Source organism: Sciurus carolinensis, chromosome 1 (genome assembly GCF_902686445.1).
Source record: "Sciurus carolinensis chromosome 1, mSciCar1.2, whole genome shotgun sequence".
NCBI lineage: Eukaryota > Metazoa > Chordata > Mammalia > Rodentia > Sciuridae > Sciurus > Sciurus carolinensis.
Window position 1 is genome coordinate 145,938,529 of NC_062213.1, and position 18,313 is coordinate 145,956,841.

The 18,313-nt window shown below is 36.6% G+C and overlaps 1 protein-coding gene across 3 annotated transcripts in view; it reads right to left on the reverse strand.

The window, feature by feature from the left end:
• Positions 1 to 18,313, reverse strand: part of St6galnac3 (ST6 N-acetylgalactosaminide alpha-2,6-sialyltransferase 3) — a 526,703-nt gene that overhangs the window by 164,076 nt on the left and 344,314 nt on the right. The window contains exon 4 of one of the 3 annotated variants that reach the window (XM_047534401.1): positions 12,244 to 12,370. The exons of the other annotated variants lie outside the window; for them this stretch is intronic. Within the exon in view, the coding sequence (XP_047390357.1) occupies positions 12,289 to 12,370 (82 nt within the window). The 3' untranslated portion in view covers positions 12,244 to 12,288. Of the gene's footprint in view, positions 1 to 12,243; positions 12,371 to 18,313 lie in introns of those variants that run through there. 3 annotated transcript variants of the gene reach the window in all.

Consider the following 18,313-nt stretch of genomic DNA (forward strand, 5'->3'; position numbering starts at 1 on the left):
GAGGCTGGCTTTGAACTCAAAATCCTCCTGTCTCAGCCTCCTGAGCCACTGGAATTATAGCCATGTGCCACTGTACCTGAACCAGGGTCACACATTCTTGATCCATCAAACAATGTACTTCCTGATGTCCACCTTCATTTCCAGGACATCTTTCCAGTCTTTTCCATTGAAGACATTTCCACTGACCCAGCTCTTCCAGCACACTCCATACATCCATGCTTTTGTGTTTTACTCAGGTTATTAAGCTCTGTGGAGAAAGTCCTTTCCCATTTTCCTCCTAGAGTGCACAGTATCCTTTGTAAAACTTATCGTGGTTATGTTCTATTGAGTACATATTAAGAACATACTAGCCTAGGCACTTACAACACATAGACTAATTTAATTTCTACTATAATTCTGTGGGGTGGTATTATTATCATCTCTATTTACAGAAGAAAAAAGTGAGTCACATAGACATTAAGAAATGTGCCATAGTCACTCTGAGGGTAAGTGGAAGCTGCTTTCGTCTGTCAGAATTAGTTCTGTTCTCTCCTCTGGCACAGAATCTTGTTTATATTGCCATTTTTGTGCTTGTTACAGTCTGATGTGTTATGAGTTCTTTCTCTCATTTGCCTTTGAATCCTCAGTGCCTAGCACTGAACCTCATAATTGGCTGGTGTCTTAACTGCATGAATTCATGAAAGAAAAATATAGCTACATTCTCTGCAGATTTTCCTAACATCATGTATGCTCCTGTGTCTTCAGTTGGCTACAAAACAGGAGTGCAATAGCAACAGAATCGAAATGAGAGTGGGCAGACGAAAGGACGTAAACTGTTTTAGAGATGGCACTCTTTTGTAAAAGTGCATCCTTCAACCCATGCAATAACCAAATGCCTTACACACTTCTAAATCCTGAAGAGTTACTGAAGCATACAAGGAGAGACTGAAAACATAACACACAGCTTTTCAAAGTCCCGAACCTTCAAAACAAACTTCCTTTCTTCATTTTTTATATGTTACATTTTCTTTTAGGCCATACATATTAGGAGGGTTAATAGCCTCTCAAAACAGCTTAGTTCAGTTTTGACAGTAACTCTCACAAAGACTGTTTACTGTACAATTCCTCCAGGACCCTCCACTCCATTTGGCTGTCACAGGAAAACAAAGGATATAGGACAGTGGATGCCCTCCCCTGAAGAAAACTAAAAATGACCAATGGTTTAGGTAGAGTCTTCATGTTGCTATGGAAAAATTATCAGATATCTTCAAACATAACATCTCAATATCCACTTCAGTCTTCAAGAAAAGTATGCAGCAACGAACAATTGAGTATTTCAAAAATTAAAAAGTGAACCATGAAGCATTGAACTCATCATAATATCACTCTTATGATTCCCAAGCTGATATTTATTGAGTATGATGTTACAGATACAAAAAGAATAACTTCTGCCACTTGCTTTCCAGAAGCCTCTTATTCAAACTGGTCATGAGGACATTCATTCAAATTATTATCCTATTCTACAATATGTTCAGTCAGTACTCAAGAAATGTGATAGCCCAGATGAAAGAAAGAACCATTCTGCCTAGACACAGACACGGCAGGCAGGATCTACGGCAGCAGAGCCACTTTGAGGCATCAAGGAAACACTGGAGTTGGGTAGGTGGAGAGGAAAGGCGTTGGTGAGGTGGGAATGGGAAGTACAGGCAGAAGAAAAAATATTCATGTGCAGAAAGGGAAGAAGAGAAACTTAAAACATTGCTACATTGGAGCACAGGAAGATTCATGACTTAAAAGGAAGAGAAAGTATGGAAGAGAAAGAAAAAAAAATTGTCCTACCTTACATAGGAAAGGTAGAGCCTATAGCCATGGGTTATAAATAATGCCAAGGAGGAGAAAAGTAGATGACTATAGGAGTTAAATGAAAGTAAATATTTTATTAGAAAGATAAGAATGCTGTTTGGTAACATTTCATTTAATGATTTCAGAATGAATTAAGAAAAAATTTAAGCTTCCTAAATGGACCACAGTTTATCAGCATTTGAAAAATTAATATCAATTCCTAAGACAACATGAAGGAGAGTTGGTTCTACTTTATCTTCTGTTAGGTTCAGGGTCTCTGTTCTAATGCCTAAGTCCTTGATCCACATCGATCTGAGCTTTGTGCATGGTAGGAGAGAGGGGTTTGATTTCATTTTGCTACTTGTGGATTTCCAAGTTTCCCAGGTCCATTTCTTATAGAGGGTATATTTTCTCCAATGTATGTTTTTGGTGCCTTTGTCTAGTATGAGACAACCTATTTATGTGGGTTTATCTCTGGGTCTTCTATTCTATACCATTGGTCTAGGTATCTGTTTTGTTGCCAATACCATGCTGTTTTTGTTACTATAGCTCTGCAGTATAATTTAAGGTCTGGTATTGTGAGGCCCCCTGCTTCACTTTTCTTGCTAAGGATTGCTTTGGCTATTCTTGGTCTCTTCTTTTACCAAATGAATTTCATGACTTCCTTAACAAGACTCCAAAAGTGCAAGAAGTAAAATCCAGAATCAATGAATGGGATGGAATCAAACTAAAAAGCTTCTTCACAGGAAAGGAAACAATCATGAACATGGAGAGGTTACAGAGTGGGAGAAAATCTTTACCACATGCACCTCAGAGCATTAATCCCCAGGATATATAAAGAACTTAAGAAACTCAACAGCAAAAAAAAAAAACGAAATAACAATCAATAAATGGGCTAAGGAACTGAACAGACACTTCACAGAAGAAATACAATTGATCAACAAATATATGAAAAAATGTTCAACATCTCTAGCAATTAGAGAATGCAAATCAAAACTACTCTAAGAGTTCATCTCACTACAGTCAGAATCATCAAGAATACAGGCAACAATAAATGTTGGTGAGGTTGTGGAGAAAAAGGTACATTCATACATTGCTGGTGGGACTACAAAGTGGTACAACCAGCATGGAAAGCAGTATGGAGATTCTTCAGAAAACTTTGAATGGGACCACCAGTTGACCCAGTTATCTCACTCCTCAGTTTATACCCAAAGGACTTAAAATCAGCATACTACAGTGACAAAGTCACATCAATGTTTACAGCAGCTCAGTTCACAATAGCTAAACTATGGAACCAACCTAGATGCCCTTCAAGAGATGAATGGATAAAGAAAATGTGGTCTATGTACACAATGGAATATTATTCACCATGAAGAAGAATGAAATTATGATAATTGCCAGTAAATGAATGGAACTAGAGAACATCATGCTAAGTGAAACAACCAGTTCCCCCCAAAATAAAGGCTGAATGTTTATTCTGATATGCAGATGCTAATTCACAATAATGGCTGGGGATAGTTAGAGAAGAGTAGAAGTACTTTGGATTAGACAAAGGGGAATGAAGGGAAGGGAAGAGGAATGGGAATAGGAAAGATAGTAGAATGAATTGGATACTACTATTCTGTATACATATATGATTACACAACCAATGTAATTTACATCATGTACAACCAGAAGAATGAAAAGTTATACCCCATATATGTATAATATGTCAAAATACATTCTACTATCATGTATAGCTAATAAATAAAAAATTGATATCAATATTTCATTCAAAATATTTAGAGGAATGATGATCTTAGACAAAAATAAGTTTGAATTAAGATTCTGTCACACCTAATGTACTTAGGTCTTCACATTTTGAGCTTAATTTTTTAAGTAAATAATTAACAATCTATTATTTACTAAGTAAATTCATAGAATTTATTTTAAGAAATTGAAAAAATACAAAAATGAGAGTTCCAAATGAAACAAAATATTATTTTCACATAGAAATCATATGTATTTTTCTGTAATAAGTGATTTGGCAAGTAAAAAAAAAAAAGACTTCATTAGATACTAAATGCAAACCAAAGAATGTTGTATTAATCAGAGAAAAATATTCACTTGGAAATCAGAAAAACATATTTGATCATGTGAACAATCAGACAACCAAAAATCCTATTGAACAAGGTAACTAAGAGGCAAGGACATGAAATCTGACAGAGATGCTCCAATTGAGGGTGAGGAGTTTCAGACAAAGGGTTATAAACACCATCTTGAGAGTACTGAGAAAGCTGGACTGAAGAAGCCACCTTCCATGTACATAGTCCTTTCTTCCAGTACGTGGGATTGTGCTTTTTCCTTCAGACTTGATTTTATGAAATACATCCCATAAGTGAAGACTTCAGGAAAAATAATGAAACAAGTATCAGAAAGAAAATTCTCTCATTTTGAAGCCCTATGCACTCAGTTAGCTATGTACACCCAGAGTTGCATGGGATTTTAGATTTAAAAAAGAGTTTTTAAAAACTGTGTTTAGCTGAGTGTGGTAGTACCTACCAGTAATCTCAGAGGCTCAGGAGGCTGAGGCAGGAAGATCTCAAGTTCAAAGCCAGCCTCAGCCACTTATCAAAGCCCTAAGCAACTTAGTGAGATCCTATTTTTTTTTTTTTTTTTTTTTTTTTGGGTGCTGGGGATCGAACCCAGGGCCTTGTGCTTACAAGGCAAGCACTCTACCGACTGAGCTATCTCCCCAGCCCCGTGAGATCCTATTTAAAAAAAAAAAAAAAAAAAAAAAAAGAGGCTGGGGTTGTGGCTTAGTGGTTAAGCACCCCTGGGTTTATTTCCTGGTACTAAATAAATAAATAAATAAATAAATAAATAAATAAATAAATAAAACATGTGTTGACAATAATAAGAGTGTTCATCTAAGCTCATCTGGGCTAACGGTTTGTTCAGAATAAGAGTTGGCTTTCTAACAGGCCACTTGAATTTTGGAGGTTGGGATAAAATTCCTAGTACATGCAAAAATTCAGTTTCTAATAAAGATGCTGACATAATCAAAGTTCTTTCAGTTTTTACAATGGGGACAACTGTTAACTAAGAGAAGGCATCCTTAGGGTTGAAGGTGATCCTCTGTAATAGAGCACTTGCCTAGGACTCATGAGGCCCTGGGTTCAGTCCTCAGAGCTGCAAAAACAAAAATAAAAAGAGAAAAGGAAAAGAAAAGGAATCTCTGATTATGCTGTATATCACACCTTAGAAAAAGTTAAGTACTTAGCATAGTTTTATTCGATTACTTAGCCAGCATCCAGGACAATGTCATTATATCTCATTCCCTCATCTGTGACGAAAGAAGGATTTTTTTCCCCTTGTGAAGTTACTATAAGAATTAAATGAAATAATGTAAGAAAATAATTGGAACTATAAAGTCAAGGATTCACTAAATGCTTCTAAAAATCCCTAATACTCATATAACCATAGTACTGGTTAAGAGTTTATTTCCAATATTTAACACTTTAAATGATGACTGGTGTACCACAAATGGGTAAGACATAAAAATATTGACTTTGATTTCTTAAGAGTTGCATAGCTTTCACTGAATTAAAAAACTGGGACTGAGAGTACCTCAATAATAATAATGGTTAATTTATTCTAAAAGAAAGCAATGTCCCTTTAAGCTTGAATTCATAACTCAATGGCTTAATGGCCAGCAATTTCCTAAATGTGACATTCTGATGGAACTTCAGGTCCTTCAGGAATTGCTGCCCTCTTCAATCAGTTGTCCTTTAATCTACTTACGACCGGGATCTCATGTGATTATTAGCAGTTGCAGCTTAAGTGAGTTTAGAAGATTGCATATTGACAGAAAAAAATTATATTTTTCATTCAAATGTTTAATGCAACAGAGAATAGGTTATAAGTTTCATTCAAAGGAGTTTTTAAAATGAAAAAAAGGATTTTTGGGTTTTATTCCATATTGAGGATTTTTAGAAAAAGGTGAAGCATACGGTAACAACAAGGTGGTTATTAATCTATATTTCCTATGTTTCACAGAAATTTAGCCACCAATGAAAATAATTTACCAATATAACTGTGAACACATCAAAACAATTATTATTTTGAAGTTATACTGCTCTATTGACCTGAATTATCTGGAAACTACTTTTTCAGAAGGGAGAAAAATATTAATTTGGGGGGAATTAAAATTAAGTCTTGTTAGCTTTGGCTAAGTAACGTTATTTAGGGAGAGTATTACCAGGGCCTTGGGATAATGCATTTCTCATTTTTAGATTTATTCAATTATTTACCCAGCATCCAGGATAGTCATTATCTACGATCTACTATTCAGACTTTGAAATGTTAAAAGCTCTAAAACTTCCTTTAGCCCTGGTGTAGCAAATGGATAAGAGTTTTCCTTATTTCTGAAAATAGAGACACTAGATTTTTTTTTCACTATTTGTCTTATGTATATATCCACTTCATAAGTTTTTCTTTTATGTGTATATTGATTTTATCATTTTTCCCCCTCACATACAAGTTAATAATTATAATATGTACCTTTCATTTTATACTATTCTCAATTTTTTTTAGATTCATAGTCTTACTTGATATTTTCAATTACCTCTTTGATATATATGTATATACTTAAAATTTACCTAATCTACATATTTGTAAAATATTGAATAAATTATTAACTTCAAAGATAAGGGGACTAAGATATTGAGAAACAAAGTGATCAGGAGTACTAAATATGAATTAGCAAAATATGAAATGTCAATAAAAAAGGTATCTTCCAGTGATAGCTCATGATACGTACATATATTAGTCAAATGTAGCGAGTTCAATATAAAGATGATATTGTTCATACAATGTAAGAAAGCTTTATATAGCCTTTTAACTCTAACCTCTCCCACTCCTTCCTATAAATAGCTACCTTTTCTAAAATACTGTTTTATAACTCTGCTTTCCTTTTATTCACTAATGTGTCTGCATTCCTCAGTGAAAGAAGTTTTTTAAGGAAATTTCCATGTTACTCATTATTTCAGGATTTTTAGTACATAGTAAATGCTCAATAAATGCTTGTTGCATAAATAAATGAAATGTTGATTTGTGAGAATATGTGAGTTGATTCTTGTGGACAGAAGTCTACTTTTATTTAACACTCCAACCAGTCAAAGTTCTTAGAACAGGATAGTTGGTTGTCATGAAATACCAGGCCACATTCATAATGGAGTTTGGGTACAAGGAGTGACAATCACTTTTGTAAGCATGTTGAAGTGGACCTGCTCCCTGGCCAAGGTACCTCTGTCTCTGATTCCTGCCTCCTTGGAAAAGAGCTAACCAATGTTAATGATTCCACCCTTTGGAAGGAAAATTGGGAACCTACATTTTATTCAAGGCCCTGTAGTTCCTGGGTGATTGGCCATGGTTCACTATTTGAGGTGAACTATTCACTATTCACTCTCTGTGAGGAGTGCAATTGCAACACTCATCGTGCAACTAAATAAGCATGCAGTAGTCAATAAGAGCAGTTAATAAGAATGCTAAACTAAATAAATGAATAAATAAAATAAAAATAAACTCTGCAATCACAGTGTGACAACTTCTAATGCATAAGCATCATACTGTTTCACCCCTATCTGCTATCACCTGCAGTTTTATAAATAATTGTCAAATTGGATTAAGAGTCCCGGATTTCATAAGACAGTCTGTGCTATTTCCCTGTGTTTCTTCCAGTTAGGAACAACTGGCAGCTGGAGCTGAACCTTGGGGAATCAACAGAAGTGATCCATGACTTGCCATTTTGTAGTTTCCTGCTAACCATCAGATAACTTCCACAATTCCCAAGGACTGCTGTCCATATCCAGCTTGGCCAGTCATTGGTTGTGTTTGGTGGTGAAGGCAGATAAGAAAAAGGAGGTTTGAGGGAGAGCTAGAAGCAAGACCCAAGCCAAGTGCTCATTAAGATTGTTTCCCTGAGGCTGGGGTGTAGCTCAGTGGTAGAGCACTTGCTTAGCATGCACAAGACCCAGGGTTCAATCCCCAGTATCATCAATAATTTTTTTTAAATTTCCCCTGGACAAAATAGAAATAATTTGGCTGTGTTTTCTAGCTACCTATATTTATATACATGTACCACCAAACAATTTCAGACAACATAGAATCCTGTGACAAAGAAAGCAGAAATCATGCTTAACCCCACCACCTATAGTTATTCTTTTGGATTTGAAACATATTATATACCCACATTACAAAATACAATGAAGGAAAACCTGGAGAAAGGATGGGGATAGAATCTCCTTCTCTCTACTACAGCTAGAAAAACAAGCAAACAAAAAACCAAAACAACAACAAAAACCAGGAAACCAACCAAACAAAAAAACTTAAAGAAAAATGAAATAAACACATGAACAAAATCTAGTAAGAAAGACAAGTATCACCAGGAATCTAAAAGATACTCATGACAGAGAAAGATTTCAAAGGGAGTTAGAAAAAAACGAATCAACTCTGCCCATCTCCAAAAATGATGGCACGAAGCAGCCTAAGTGGCAGAGGCAAGAACTCGGAGGAGGAACAGAGATACAGAGGGGCAGAGTGAGCAGGTACTGGAAAGAAAGAGGAGAGAAAAGACAAAGCATGAGAGGTAGAAGCAGGAGAGATGGCAAAAGATCTTTGCCATAAGAAGGAAAGCAGCAGGAGAAGAAAGATACCCCATAGCTTCTAGGATGAGCTACGGAAGCTTGGGGAATGCTAGATTCCTGTTTTAAAAAATTTTCATTAAACAAAAAAAAACATATTTGATGGTACGAATGAAGGAAAAGATGGTTATATTTGTTATCCTCCAGTCAAATAAAGGTATATAAAGGTAAATGCTGAATGATTTTTCAGCATTCTAAAAGAAAAAAAATCAAAGAAGGCCATTTAGCCACATAGGTCAGCTGAAATTTTTCAGTGTATAAAATATTTTTACCTAAAGGAGTTGAACAGTGGTGTCCTCACAAAAATCTGCAGAGGAATGTTTATTCACAGTTGACAACATTTGGAAGCAACCACGATGCCCTTCAGTGATGAGTAGATAAACTGTGGTATTGACCGTGGAATATTATTCAATACTTCAACTAAATGAGATTTCCAGTCATGAAAAAACATGGAGGAATGTTAAACACATATTGCTATGTGAAAGATGGCAATCTGAAAAGTATGTACACTAAATGATACCAACTATGTGACAACCTAAAAAAGGCAAAACTATAGAACATAAAAAGATCAGAAGTTGCTCAGGATTGGAAGAGAGCAAAGGATGAACAGATAAAAGCACAGAGTAGTTTTAGGGTAGGGAAAATACTCTTTGGGTCCTGGAGGGGTGGATACCTTTTTATGCATTTGTCCAAACCCAGAATATACAACACCAGGAGTGAATCTTAATATAAACTGTTGACTTTGGGAGATCATGGTGTGTCAACGCAGGCTGATGTGATAAATGTACCATTGTGGTGAGGTTGTAGACAATGAGGGAGGGTGAGCATGTGTAGGGACAGGGGGCATATGCGGCATCTCGGTACCTTCCACTTAATTTTGCATGAGCTGCTCTAGAAAATAAAGTCTTAGAAAAAGCAGACCCTCCAATAAATACATAACACATTTTAAAAGGAGGTCAGCCTCTTTTCCTATCTCTATGTTCTATTTCATTTGTAACTCTTTCCTCACAGATGAAAGCACAGAATGGAAGAAATTGCTGGGAAAAACTGATTTGGTAGAAAATTTTGTATGTTGTATTTGTGGGGGAGGGGAGTAAGAGGGCGAATTTGTAATGGTTTACCTCTATGAAATAACAAGCACACCCCCCAAAAAATCAGGTGTCTGCCCATAAGAAACAGAAGAAAATAAACAGGTGATCAACAAATATATGAAAAAGTGCTCATCATCCCTAGTAATTAAAGAAATGCAAATTAAAACCACCCTCAGATTTATCTAACTCCAATTAGAATGGGTATTATGAAGAACACAAGCAATAATAAGTGTTGACGTGGATGTGGGGAAAAAGGCACATTCACACATTGTTGGTGGAGTTGCAAATTGGTGCAGCAACTCTGGAAAGCAGTATGGAGATTCCTCAGAAAACTTGGAACCCACCATTTGACCCAGCTATCCCACTCCTTGGTTTATACCCAAAGGACTTAAAATCAGCATACTACAGAGATGCAGCCACATCAATGTTCATAGCAGTTCAATTCACAATAGCTAGATTGTGGAGCCAACCGAGATGCCCTTTAATTAATGAATGGGTAAAGAAACTGTGGTATGTATATACAATGGAATATTACTCAGTGAAAAAGAAGAATAAAATTATGGCATTTTCTGGTAAATGGATGAAGTTGGAAAATATTATGCTAAGTGAAATATGCCAAGCCCAAAAAAACCAAAGGCCGAATGATTTCTCTGATAAGTGGATGACGATATATAATGAGGGGAGGTGGCAGGTGGGGGTTGCGGGGGGAAAGAAGAATGAAGGAACTTTGGATGGTGTAGAGGAAAATGGGGTGGGAGCGGGTGGGGGACAGAAAAATAGTAGAATGAAACAGACAGTATTACCATGTGTATATGTATGATTACATGAATGGTGTGAATCTACATTGTGTACAACCATAGAAATGAAGTTGTACCCCATTTGTGTACAACGAATCAGAATGCAGTCTGTAAAAATAATAAAAAAATCAAGTGGATTTGCCTTGAATTTTATATTTTTAACAAAATGCCATTTTCATTTTAGTTGAATCTATCCAGGCTGTGATTTTTTTTTTTCTTAATCATTGAGTTTTAATTCTGGAACTCTTTGCCCATTTTGAAGTAGTAGAAATGAAACCTTGAAGCTGTGTGATGTGACCTGTCCAATCTTAGCTCATAGAGGCAAGCATTCTTAGTGTTCCCTTGTATTTATTTCTGGGATTCACTAAGTAGCATCAGCAACAAATGACCTACAAACCACCTGCTTCTAGCAGAAACCAGGGAAGCTAAGGACCTTCCTAGCATGGGTGATTGAGATAGCTATCCTCAGAAGGAGAGAGATTGTCAGGCTGTGATGCTGATCCCTTCTTGTCTGTCCTTACCCATAAAGTCTCAGCTAAAATGATACTTCCCCAAGGAGAAGGTCTTTGAGTTCAGGGCAAAGGGGATTGTGCTTGATTCTACCAAGAGGTTTTACAAGACTTCTGTAAGAACAAGGCTCAGAAAACATTACTTCTCAGTATAAAATCAGCTTCAGGCAGATTCTACTAGTTGCAAAAAGGCTTTTGAGTATTGCTTCCAAGTGCTTGAAAAATTGACATTCTCATCAACAAATATTTGTTGAGGAACTAATATACACCAGGTATTCTGAAAGACGGCCTTGGGGACTTTCAATTTTGTCAAAATTTTTGGCCAGTCAGAATTATAAAAGATGGACAGCAAAACAAGTCTGTACAAGGTACAAGATACAGGGCAGGAAAAAGAAGTGTTGAAGCATTCATAGGAAGGAGAGATGAATGGGGCTGTTAGAGATAGCTGCATGGAAGGGTTGATTCTTGAGCTGTGCCCTAAAAGATTTATATGACAAGAATACAGAAGGCAGGGCATTTCAGTTGGGGAAATGCAACCAGCCATGATCCAGGCTCAGACTGTGTCCTGGGGAATCATGAGCAGGCACAATTTTTCAGGCTACAGACTATTGTAGGGACTGGATGGTCATAAACTTAGAGAGATGGTTGAGTAAAATTTGCATAAGGACAAGAATGCCAGTTGAAAGATTATAGGCAATGAGAAGCCATCAAAGTGTTGTGGGTAGGTGAATGAGATTAGGAAGATTATTCTGGTAGGTGTATAAAATGTGGATTGAAAAGAGATTTAGGAAGATTATTCTGGTAGGTGTATAAAATGTGGATTGAAAGTCAAAAGATGAGAAATGAGTAAAGGTTGAGAATAGTATGACAAGTTAGGTGTGAGATAAGACCCTTGAAATACAAATAAAGCCTATAATCATAGGAAATTATGAAGCAAGTGGTTGTGGACCTGGTAACTCAATTGGAGTAGACTTGGAAAGATGATCCAAGCTTAGAAAGATTATGTTCCACATAGAAAATGCCCAACAGCCAACCTAGTAGAAGACACCAATGTTTAGGAGCATATCAGAGAGGGAGATAATATTAGCCCTTGACACCATGGGAGTGAATGAGTCCTCCTGAGCAGCGAATGTTTTATTTGGGATGAACATTTAAAGGGAACAAAAGAAAAATAAAGACCAGTATCAGGGCTTCTTGGAAGGATAGAGGAAACCAATTAAGTTTGCAAACTTCTATTTGGATTTTCTGAACGATCTGATGATACAAGACTAATGCTAGTGGCCACAGGTTATCCCTCTGTCCCGAAGGAGCCCCATAGTCTACCCATCTTCAAAGTGAGACTTGAGCTGTTGGAAAACTTGGTGACTTGGCCAATGCCTTTCAGAGTTCAAATCTTCAAAACCCATTCTGAAGAACACAAATGCCAGTTGTAGATTGAGGGACTCTGTGCTGTTTCCATTATTACATATCTGATGAATTTTTAAAGGAGAGAAAAATAAAAATCATAGTGATTAATATGCTATGAAATATTACAGTAAAATGTGACAGTAGTTAGGAATTGTACTTTTGATACTATAATATGGATGCAATATTATAATATGGACATACTAATTCGTAATAATACTGTTTACTAATGCTTATCACATACCAGGAAGTGGCTATGAAATTTACAAATATTTAGTATGATTAAAAACATGCTAACACCAGATAGCATTACTGCCATCCTCACTTTAAGCACACAAACGCTAAGTTTACCCTTGGTCTGGATCGTACAGGATGTGGTGAAAAGTGGTCCCCCAGAATCTACAGCAAGAACCAACACTGCCCCTTGTAACACTAACCTTAATTTAGGTAAACCTCCTCTAATCTCAGAATTTGGTTTAACAAATCTATTGCTAAAAACAGAAGCAAGATGATTCAAGTACACAGACAGATTAGTGGAAGGGAAAAGGCTAATGGATATTTAAACTATAATGACACAATTGGAGAAATCTTTGTATAAGTTATCAATGGTAAGAACTCACATTTTCAGTTCATTTGATAAAAAAGCACCAAGTTACAGTGTTTCCTGGGACCTATGGTTACGTTACAAAACTCATATTGGAGATAGACCTCAGCTTCACTAATGTCTCCACATAAACTATTTCGAGAAAAATATAGCCAGTTTATAAGAAGTACAGAAATGTTGTTAAGCTTAATTAGATGTAATTGTCACACTTTCATTAGCTATTAACATTATGTAAAGATAAACTAATGCATAATGAGTTCTTTCATTGTCACATAATTGTAATTTTAATGATTACATTATGACCAATATAATACAGTGCATATTTTCAATTTTCCCATTAGTGGGCAATTATTTATAAGGTTTTCTATTACAATCTGTCCATAGAGACCAAGTTATTAATGCCTCCATTTTCCTATAATGATGACCACAGTGTTGAAATCAATATGATGGCCACAGGGAGAATTTCAAAGTAACATGGAAAGAACAACAAAACTACAACCATGAAGCAGCTCATTCAGCACCTGCCTGAGGAAATTTCAAGATGGGGAAAATGAGATATTAATATTCTTATGAGAAGTTCTAGTTTACAAGGTTCCCTCAAGTATATTTTCCCTCATTTTTTGTGGCCTTAAGTCCCCAACTCTTTCCTAAGACAGTTTCCACGGTATAAAATATTCAAAAGCCTAGGCTTTGAAAAATGTCTTCAGCGGTTTTCACCATGCAGAGAATTAAATTAAAATCCTACAAAGGCCATTTTTGGAAAATTTTTTGAATTGTTCAATTTCAGGCTTGTATGTCAAGAAGTGAAATGCTGACGAACTGTATGATTCACCCCCAAGACAATGAAGAGTGGGGGAAATTTATTAGGACAAAGGCAGGGGGTGATACAACCAGACAGTGATTATGGCACCAAGGGACTGGAAATGGCTTCTGCAAAGTAATAGTAGTAACAAAAACACAATGAATAGTTTTGTTTTTAAATAGAAGACTTCATCCCTATTCTTTGGGTAAAGACAGACTATTTGGTGGATCTGAGGAGATGTTAGAGTATGTGAAGAAACACCCAGCCTTTGCTAGTTGTACTACTTTATCCTGTAGCCCTGGGAACTCAGGCCTCTCTCCACCAACTATGCTAGGGGAAAAATATCTGTGAATCCCTGGCACTCTGCACCCTACAAGTTCTGAAGAAGAAATTAATGAGCTACCAAGATTAATGAACTAGTCATATCACCTAATTTGATGATAACCAGATTTTGACATGCTATTTTCCCTTCCTGAGAAAAGTTGTGGCTCAAAGTGCTCAACAAATATGCATTAATATTATTTGGTGATATGATTAAAAATTTTTAAATTTTCATCCCAGTGGAGAAAAATCAAGAATCCTTGCACACAATAAATAAGTGATTTTTTTTTTCAAACTCTGGTATGCGTAAGACATACCTACAAAACTGATAAAAGACAGTTTCAGGTCCTCTTCCCAGAAATTCTGAATCTGCAGGGCCAAAAGGCTATGCAAGACCTTCCAGAAGATTCTGAAATAGGTGGTCCACAGAGCACCTTGAGAAACACTGAAGCTGGTGCTTAGTTGGATAGCTGAGAGACACGCGGACCCATAAACACAGCTCCTGCCTAGGATTCAGAAGACCCTGTCAGTGAAGCCTCACAACGAGGGACTTTGAGCAAGTCACTAAATTTGCCTGGTCTTAGGTTTTCTATCCCATCAAATGAGTGTGTTGGGCTCAATTTCCAGTTTCTTTACCAAGATGTCTCTATGACCAAGGGCCCAAGAAGCTGGCAATAGAGATTCTTAAGCTATATCTGAAATCTCACACAATCAAGCAAGATAAATGTTGTCATTTATTTACCCAATAAAAAAACTTCTTGACAGTTTCCATTTTCACCCATTTACTGGCAAATGCCATCATTTCATTCTTTTAATGACTGAGTAGAACTCCATTGTATATAGATACCACAATTTCTTAATCTGTTCATCTTTGATGGGCATCTGGGTTGATCATGCTAAGTGAAATTAGCCAAACTCAGAAACTCAAAGGTTGAATGTTTTCTCTCACATGTGGAAGCTAGAGTAAAATAAAAGAAAGGGGAGGGAAGGATAAGATTACATAAAGAATCAATCAAATCACAAATTAATAGAAAAGCAAAAATAAGTCTAATAGTAGAGTAAAGAGAAGGCGATGGGGAGGCTGGAAGGGAAAAGGGGAAGAGAAAAAGGCACAATCATGAACTGAAATCCATTTCCATCCATGTCTGAGTTTGTCAGGATGAGCTCAACTACTAAGTATGACCATAGAGATCTAACAAAACTTAAGGAAAAAAAAAGAAAAACTTACTGAAATATGTGCACTTTCATTTGGGGCTAGAACCACATCACTTCCATGTGGTCCCTCGGTATCAGAACTCTAACAGCAGTCAAATTTGTGTCAAATTTATAAAAATGGAGAAAGAATTAAATGCTACTTAACAAATGTAGTGTCCAGGTTACACCTTTCAAAGTATAAAGATCACAGTGGTAAAATCATATAAAGGAATACTGGAGGCAAAGATATTGGAACACAGGGATGTAGAGATTCCTAAATTCTGATCTAACCCTACGAGTTCTTGACTAGTGTTGCTTCTTAAATTAGTGAACTAACAATCCAAACAGCCACCCCAGTTATCCCCTCAAAAACTGGGTAATGGGTGACACCTATGTGGCAGGTGCTCTTTGAGGGTACAGGGATACAGTACTAGGTGACAAAGTCTGGCTCACAGGACTCTTACAGTCTTAGAGGGAAGACTGACAAGAGCACACCAGAACATATCTGACCATGATAAGTGATGTGAAAAAATGTGCAGTTTGGTAAACAGGTTGTGGGTGGATTAGTGGAAGTTGTTGTCAAGAGAGGACTCTCCAATACAGTGACATTTGAGTCAAGACCTAAAGGAAACAAAGGAGAAAACTCATGTAGATATCTGGAGGGACTCCAGAAATATATGAGTTATAGAATATATGCATTTCAAAATAGGAAGATGATTCATCTTCTGCATTATCATGAGCTTTACTTAAGCTAACATATGAATGAGCTCATATTCTGGGCAGATTCCAGGCTTATAGAAAAAGAACATGGTCTTGATTTCTTAACAGGTCTGTGGGGAACGCAGGTGAAATCTGTAGCCCACTGATTGTCTGACAATGAGGTCAGAACCTGGAATTTGGCACAATACTTAGTTTTTGGCTTCAAGAGCATATCGTGGTTTGCTGCATGTCCTTGTGGGCTGCATATTTTTAGCTCACTCTGGGATTTGTTCTGCCTTGGCAGGGCTTCTCAGCTACTTTCATTTCCTACCTACTGACATCCTGATGAGCATAGTTTATAAATATTAAAAATAAGGAGGTGAGACTGGCTGCAAAGAACCTGCCAACACTTCCAGAACCTCCAAGAGATTCCCAGTAAAGCCAGAGAATATGCCTCAAATATCAGTGGATTCTTCCCATCTAGGACAATGTCTGACACCTACTTAGCACCCAGGGAGTATATGCTCAAAGAATGTTTGCAAAAGACTTGAATGAAGCTACATTTCTGTGCTGCCTGTCTCAAGCCAAAATAAAAACTCCCCCTAAATAGAAGAGCTTGGTGTGAGTGTGTGTGGGAGAGGGCATATGGGCGTTATGTTAGTAAACAGGATGTTTTCTATCTTTTATGAGAAAGCATGGCAGCTGCTTGCTAAGCTCCTAATAGGGGAAGCTGTTAGTTTTACATTCTTGAAAGCCCCTATTTGCATAGACCCTTTATAGAAGACAGACGTTAGAAATGGAAATAGTATCTGATCACCAAATCTCACTTGTGCTAGAAAGTTCTGCCTATGGTTTGTGATTTTTGGAAATGTGGATGTGCTGACAACAAAATTAACTCCTCCAAAGAACTGAGAATTGCCTACTCTCATCATCCCTCTCACTGTAATTTACATGACTTGACGAAATTAGACCGTTATTTTCATCGGGGTGATCTGCAAAATCATAAAATGATGTGTATTTTGGGAACACCTAATTAACTTTCCTTAGTTCCACCGAGGTTTCAGCTATGGCTATAAGCATTGCAAATATCATAGAGGTGTTCCCATGTAGCTTTGGTAACCGCAGAGATGCTCAAAAGACTTGAACGGAAAATGTCGCTATAAATCAGGCAATGATGAGAATTCAAATCAAATGGAGAGCCTATGGTATAAAACCAGGTATACACTGCTCTGCCAAAACTCGTTTTGCTTCAAATAGCAAGAAAGACTTTATAGTTGAAGCCAATATTAATAATCAAAAACAGCAGGATTACAGACATATACACACAAAGTCCATCTCTCTTCACAGTTTTTATCACAAACACTAACTAATATTGATCAAGCTGTTTGACACAAAAGTTTGCTTTAACAGATAATCAGCATCTGAAGTGAGAGCCACATTTCACAGATGATCACCAGCACCTTGTGTCATACTTGTAAATAATGGGCAACTCCTATTGAGTACCATCTGCTTAATAGAGAGAAATGTTCATCTTAATTAGGAAATTCTTCTTATTATTTAATATTTATTGAACACCCACAATGTGTTTGGCATCAAAAACACCAGAAAAACACTCTACCCACCAAGAATCCACCTGCTAAGGAAATGTGATGAGCCACTTTTATAGTCATTTCTGTTTTTAACATATTTCAGGTATTTCTTTCCAGGTGACAGAGTTGCAAATGGTTCACTTTTGGAAGGGTCTTCTTTCCTAATTAAGGCAGGATGGTGAGCTAGCAGATGAGTTATGATGAAGACAAAGAGACGATAAAGGGCAAATCAATTACAGTCACCATGGAGCATAAGCGAAATACACTCCATTGATGGAAGAAAAATTAATGCACTCCTAAATAAAAACTAACTATATTTGTTACATGCAGACAGATTGGGACTATGGAATCATATCAGAAATGACAAACATGGAGCAGAAAAGTCACCTTGAAATAACAACTATTCTTTGTTTTGAATTTACCCTCAGAACTTAGGTGTCTCCACAATTCCTTGGGACACTCATTTCATTATAATGATAACATATTGTTAAGAAAGGTCTCATGGTCGAAGATCTACTCTCAACTAGAAAAATTAAGCCAGATTGGTAACCCTTCCTGGAAGCCCCCAATTCAATTCTCTTCACATTTCTACCAAGAAAATTTCACAAGTTCAATTTTAAAACTTTGTACATCTATGACTATGATAGTGTCTCTGCATGAATTATCTAGTAATAATTTTAATTTTCCTTTTAGTGCACATTATAAAAAAAAAGAAAATGTGTTTTGCTCCAATGATGGAATATCTCATACAGGATTGTTTCACCATGTCCTGAATTCTAATCAATTCTCTACTTCACAT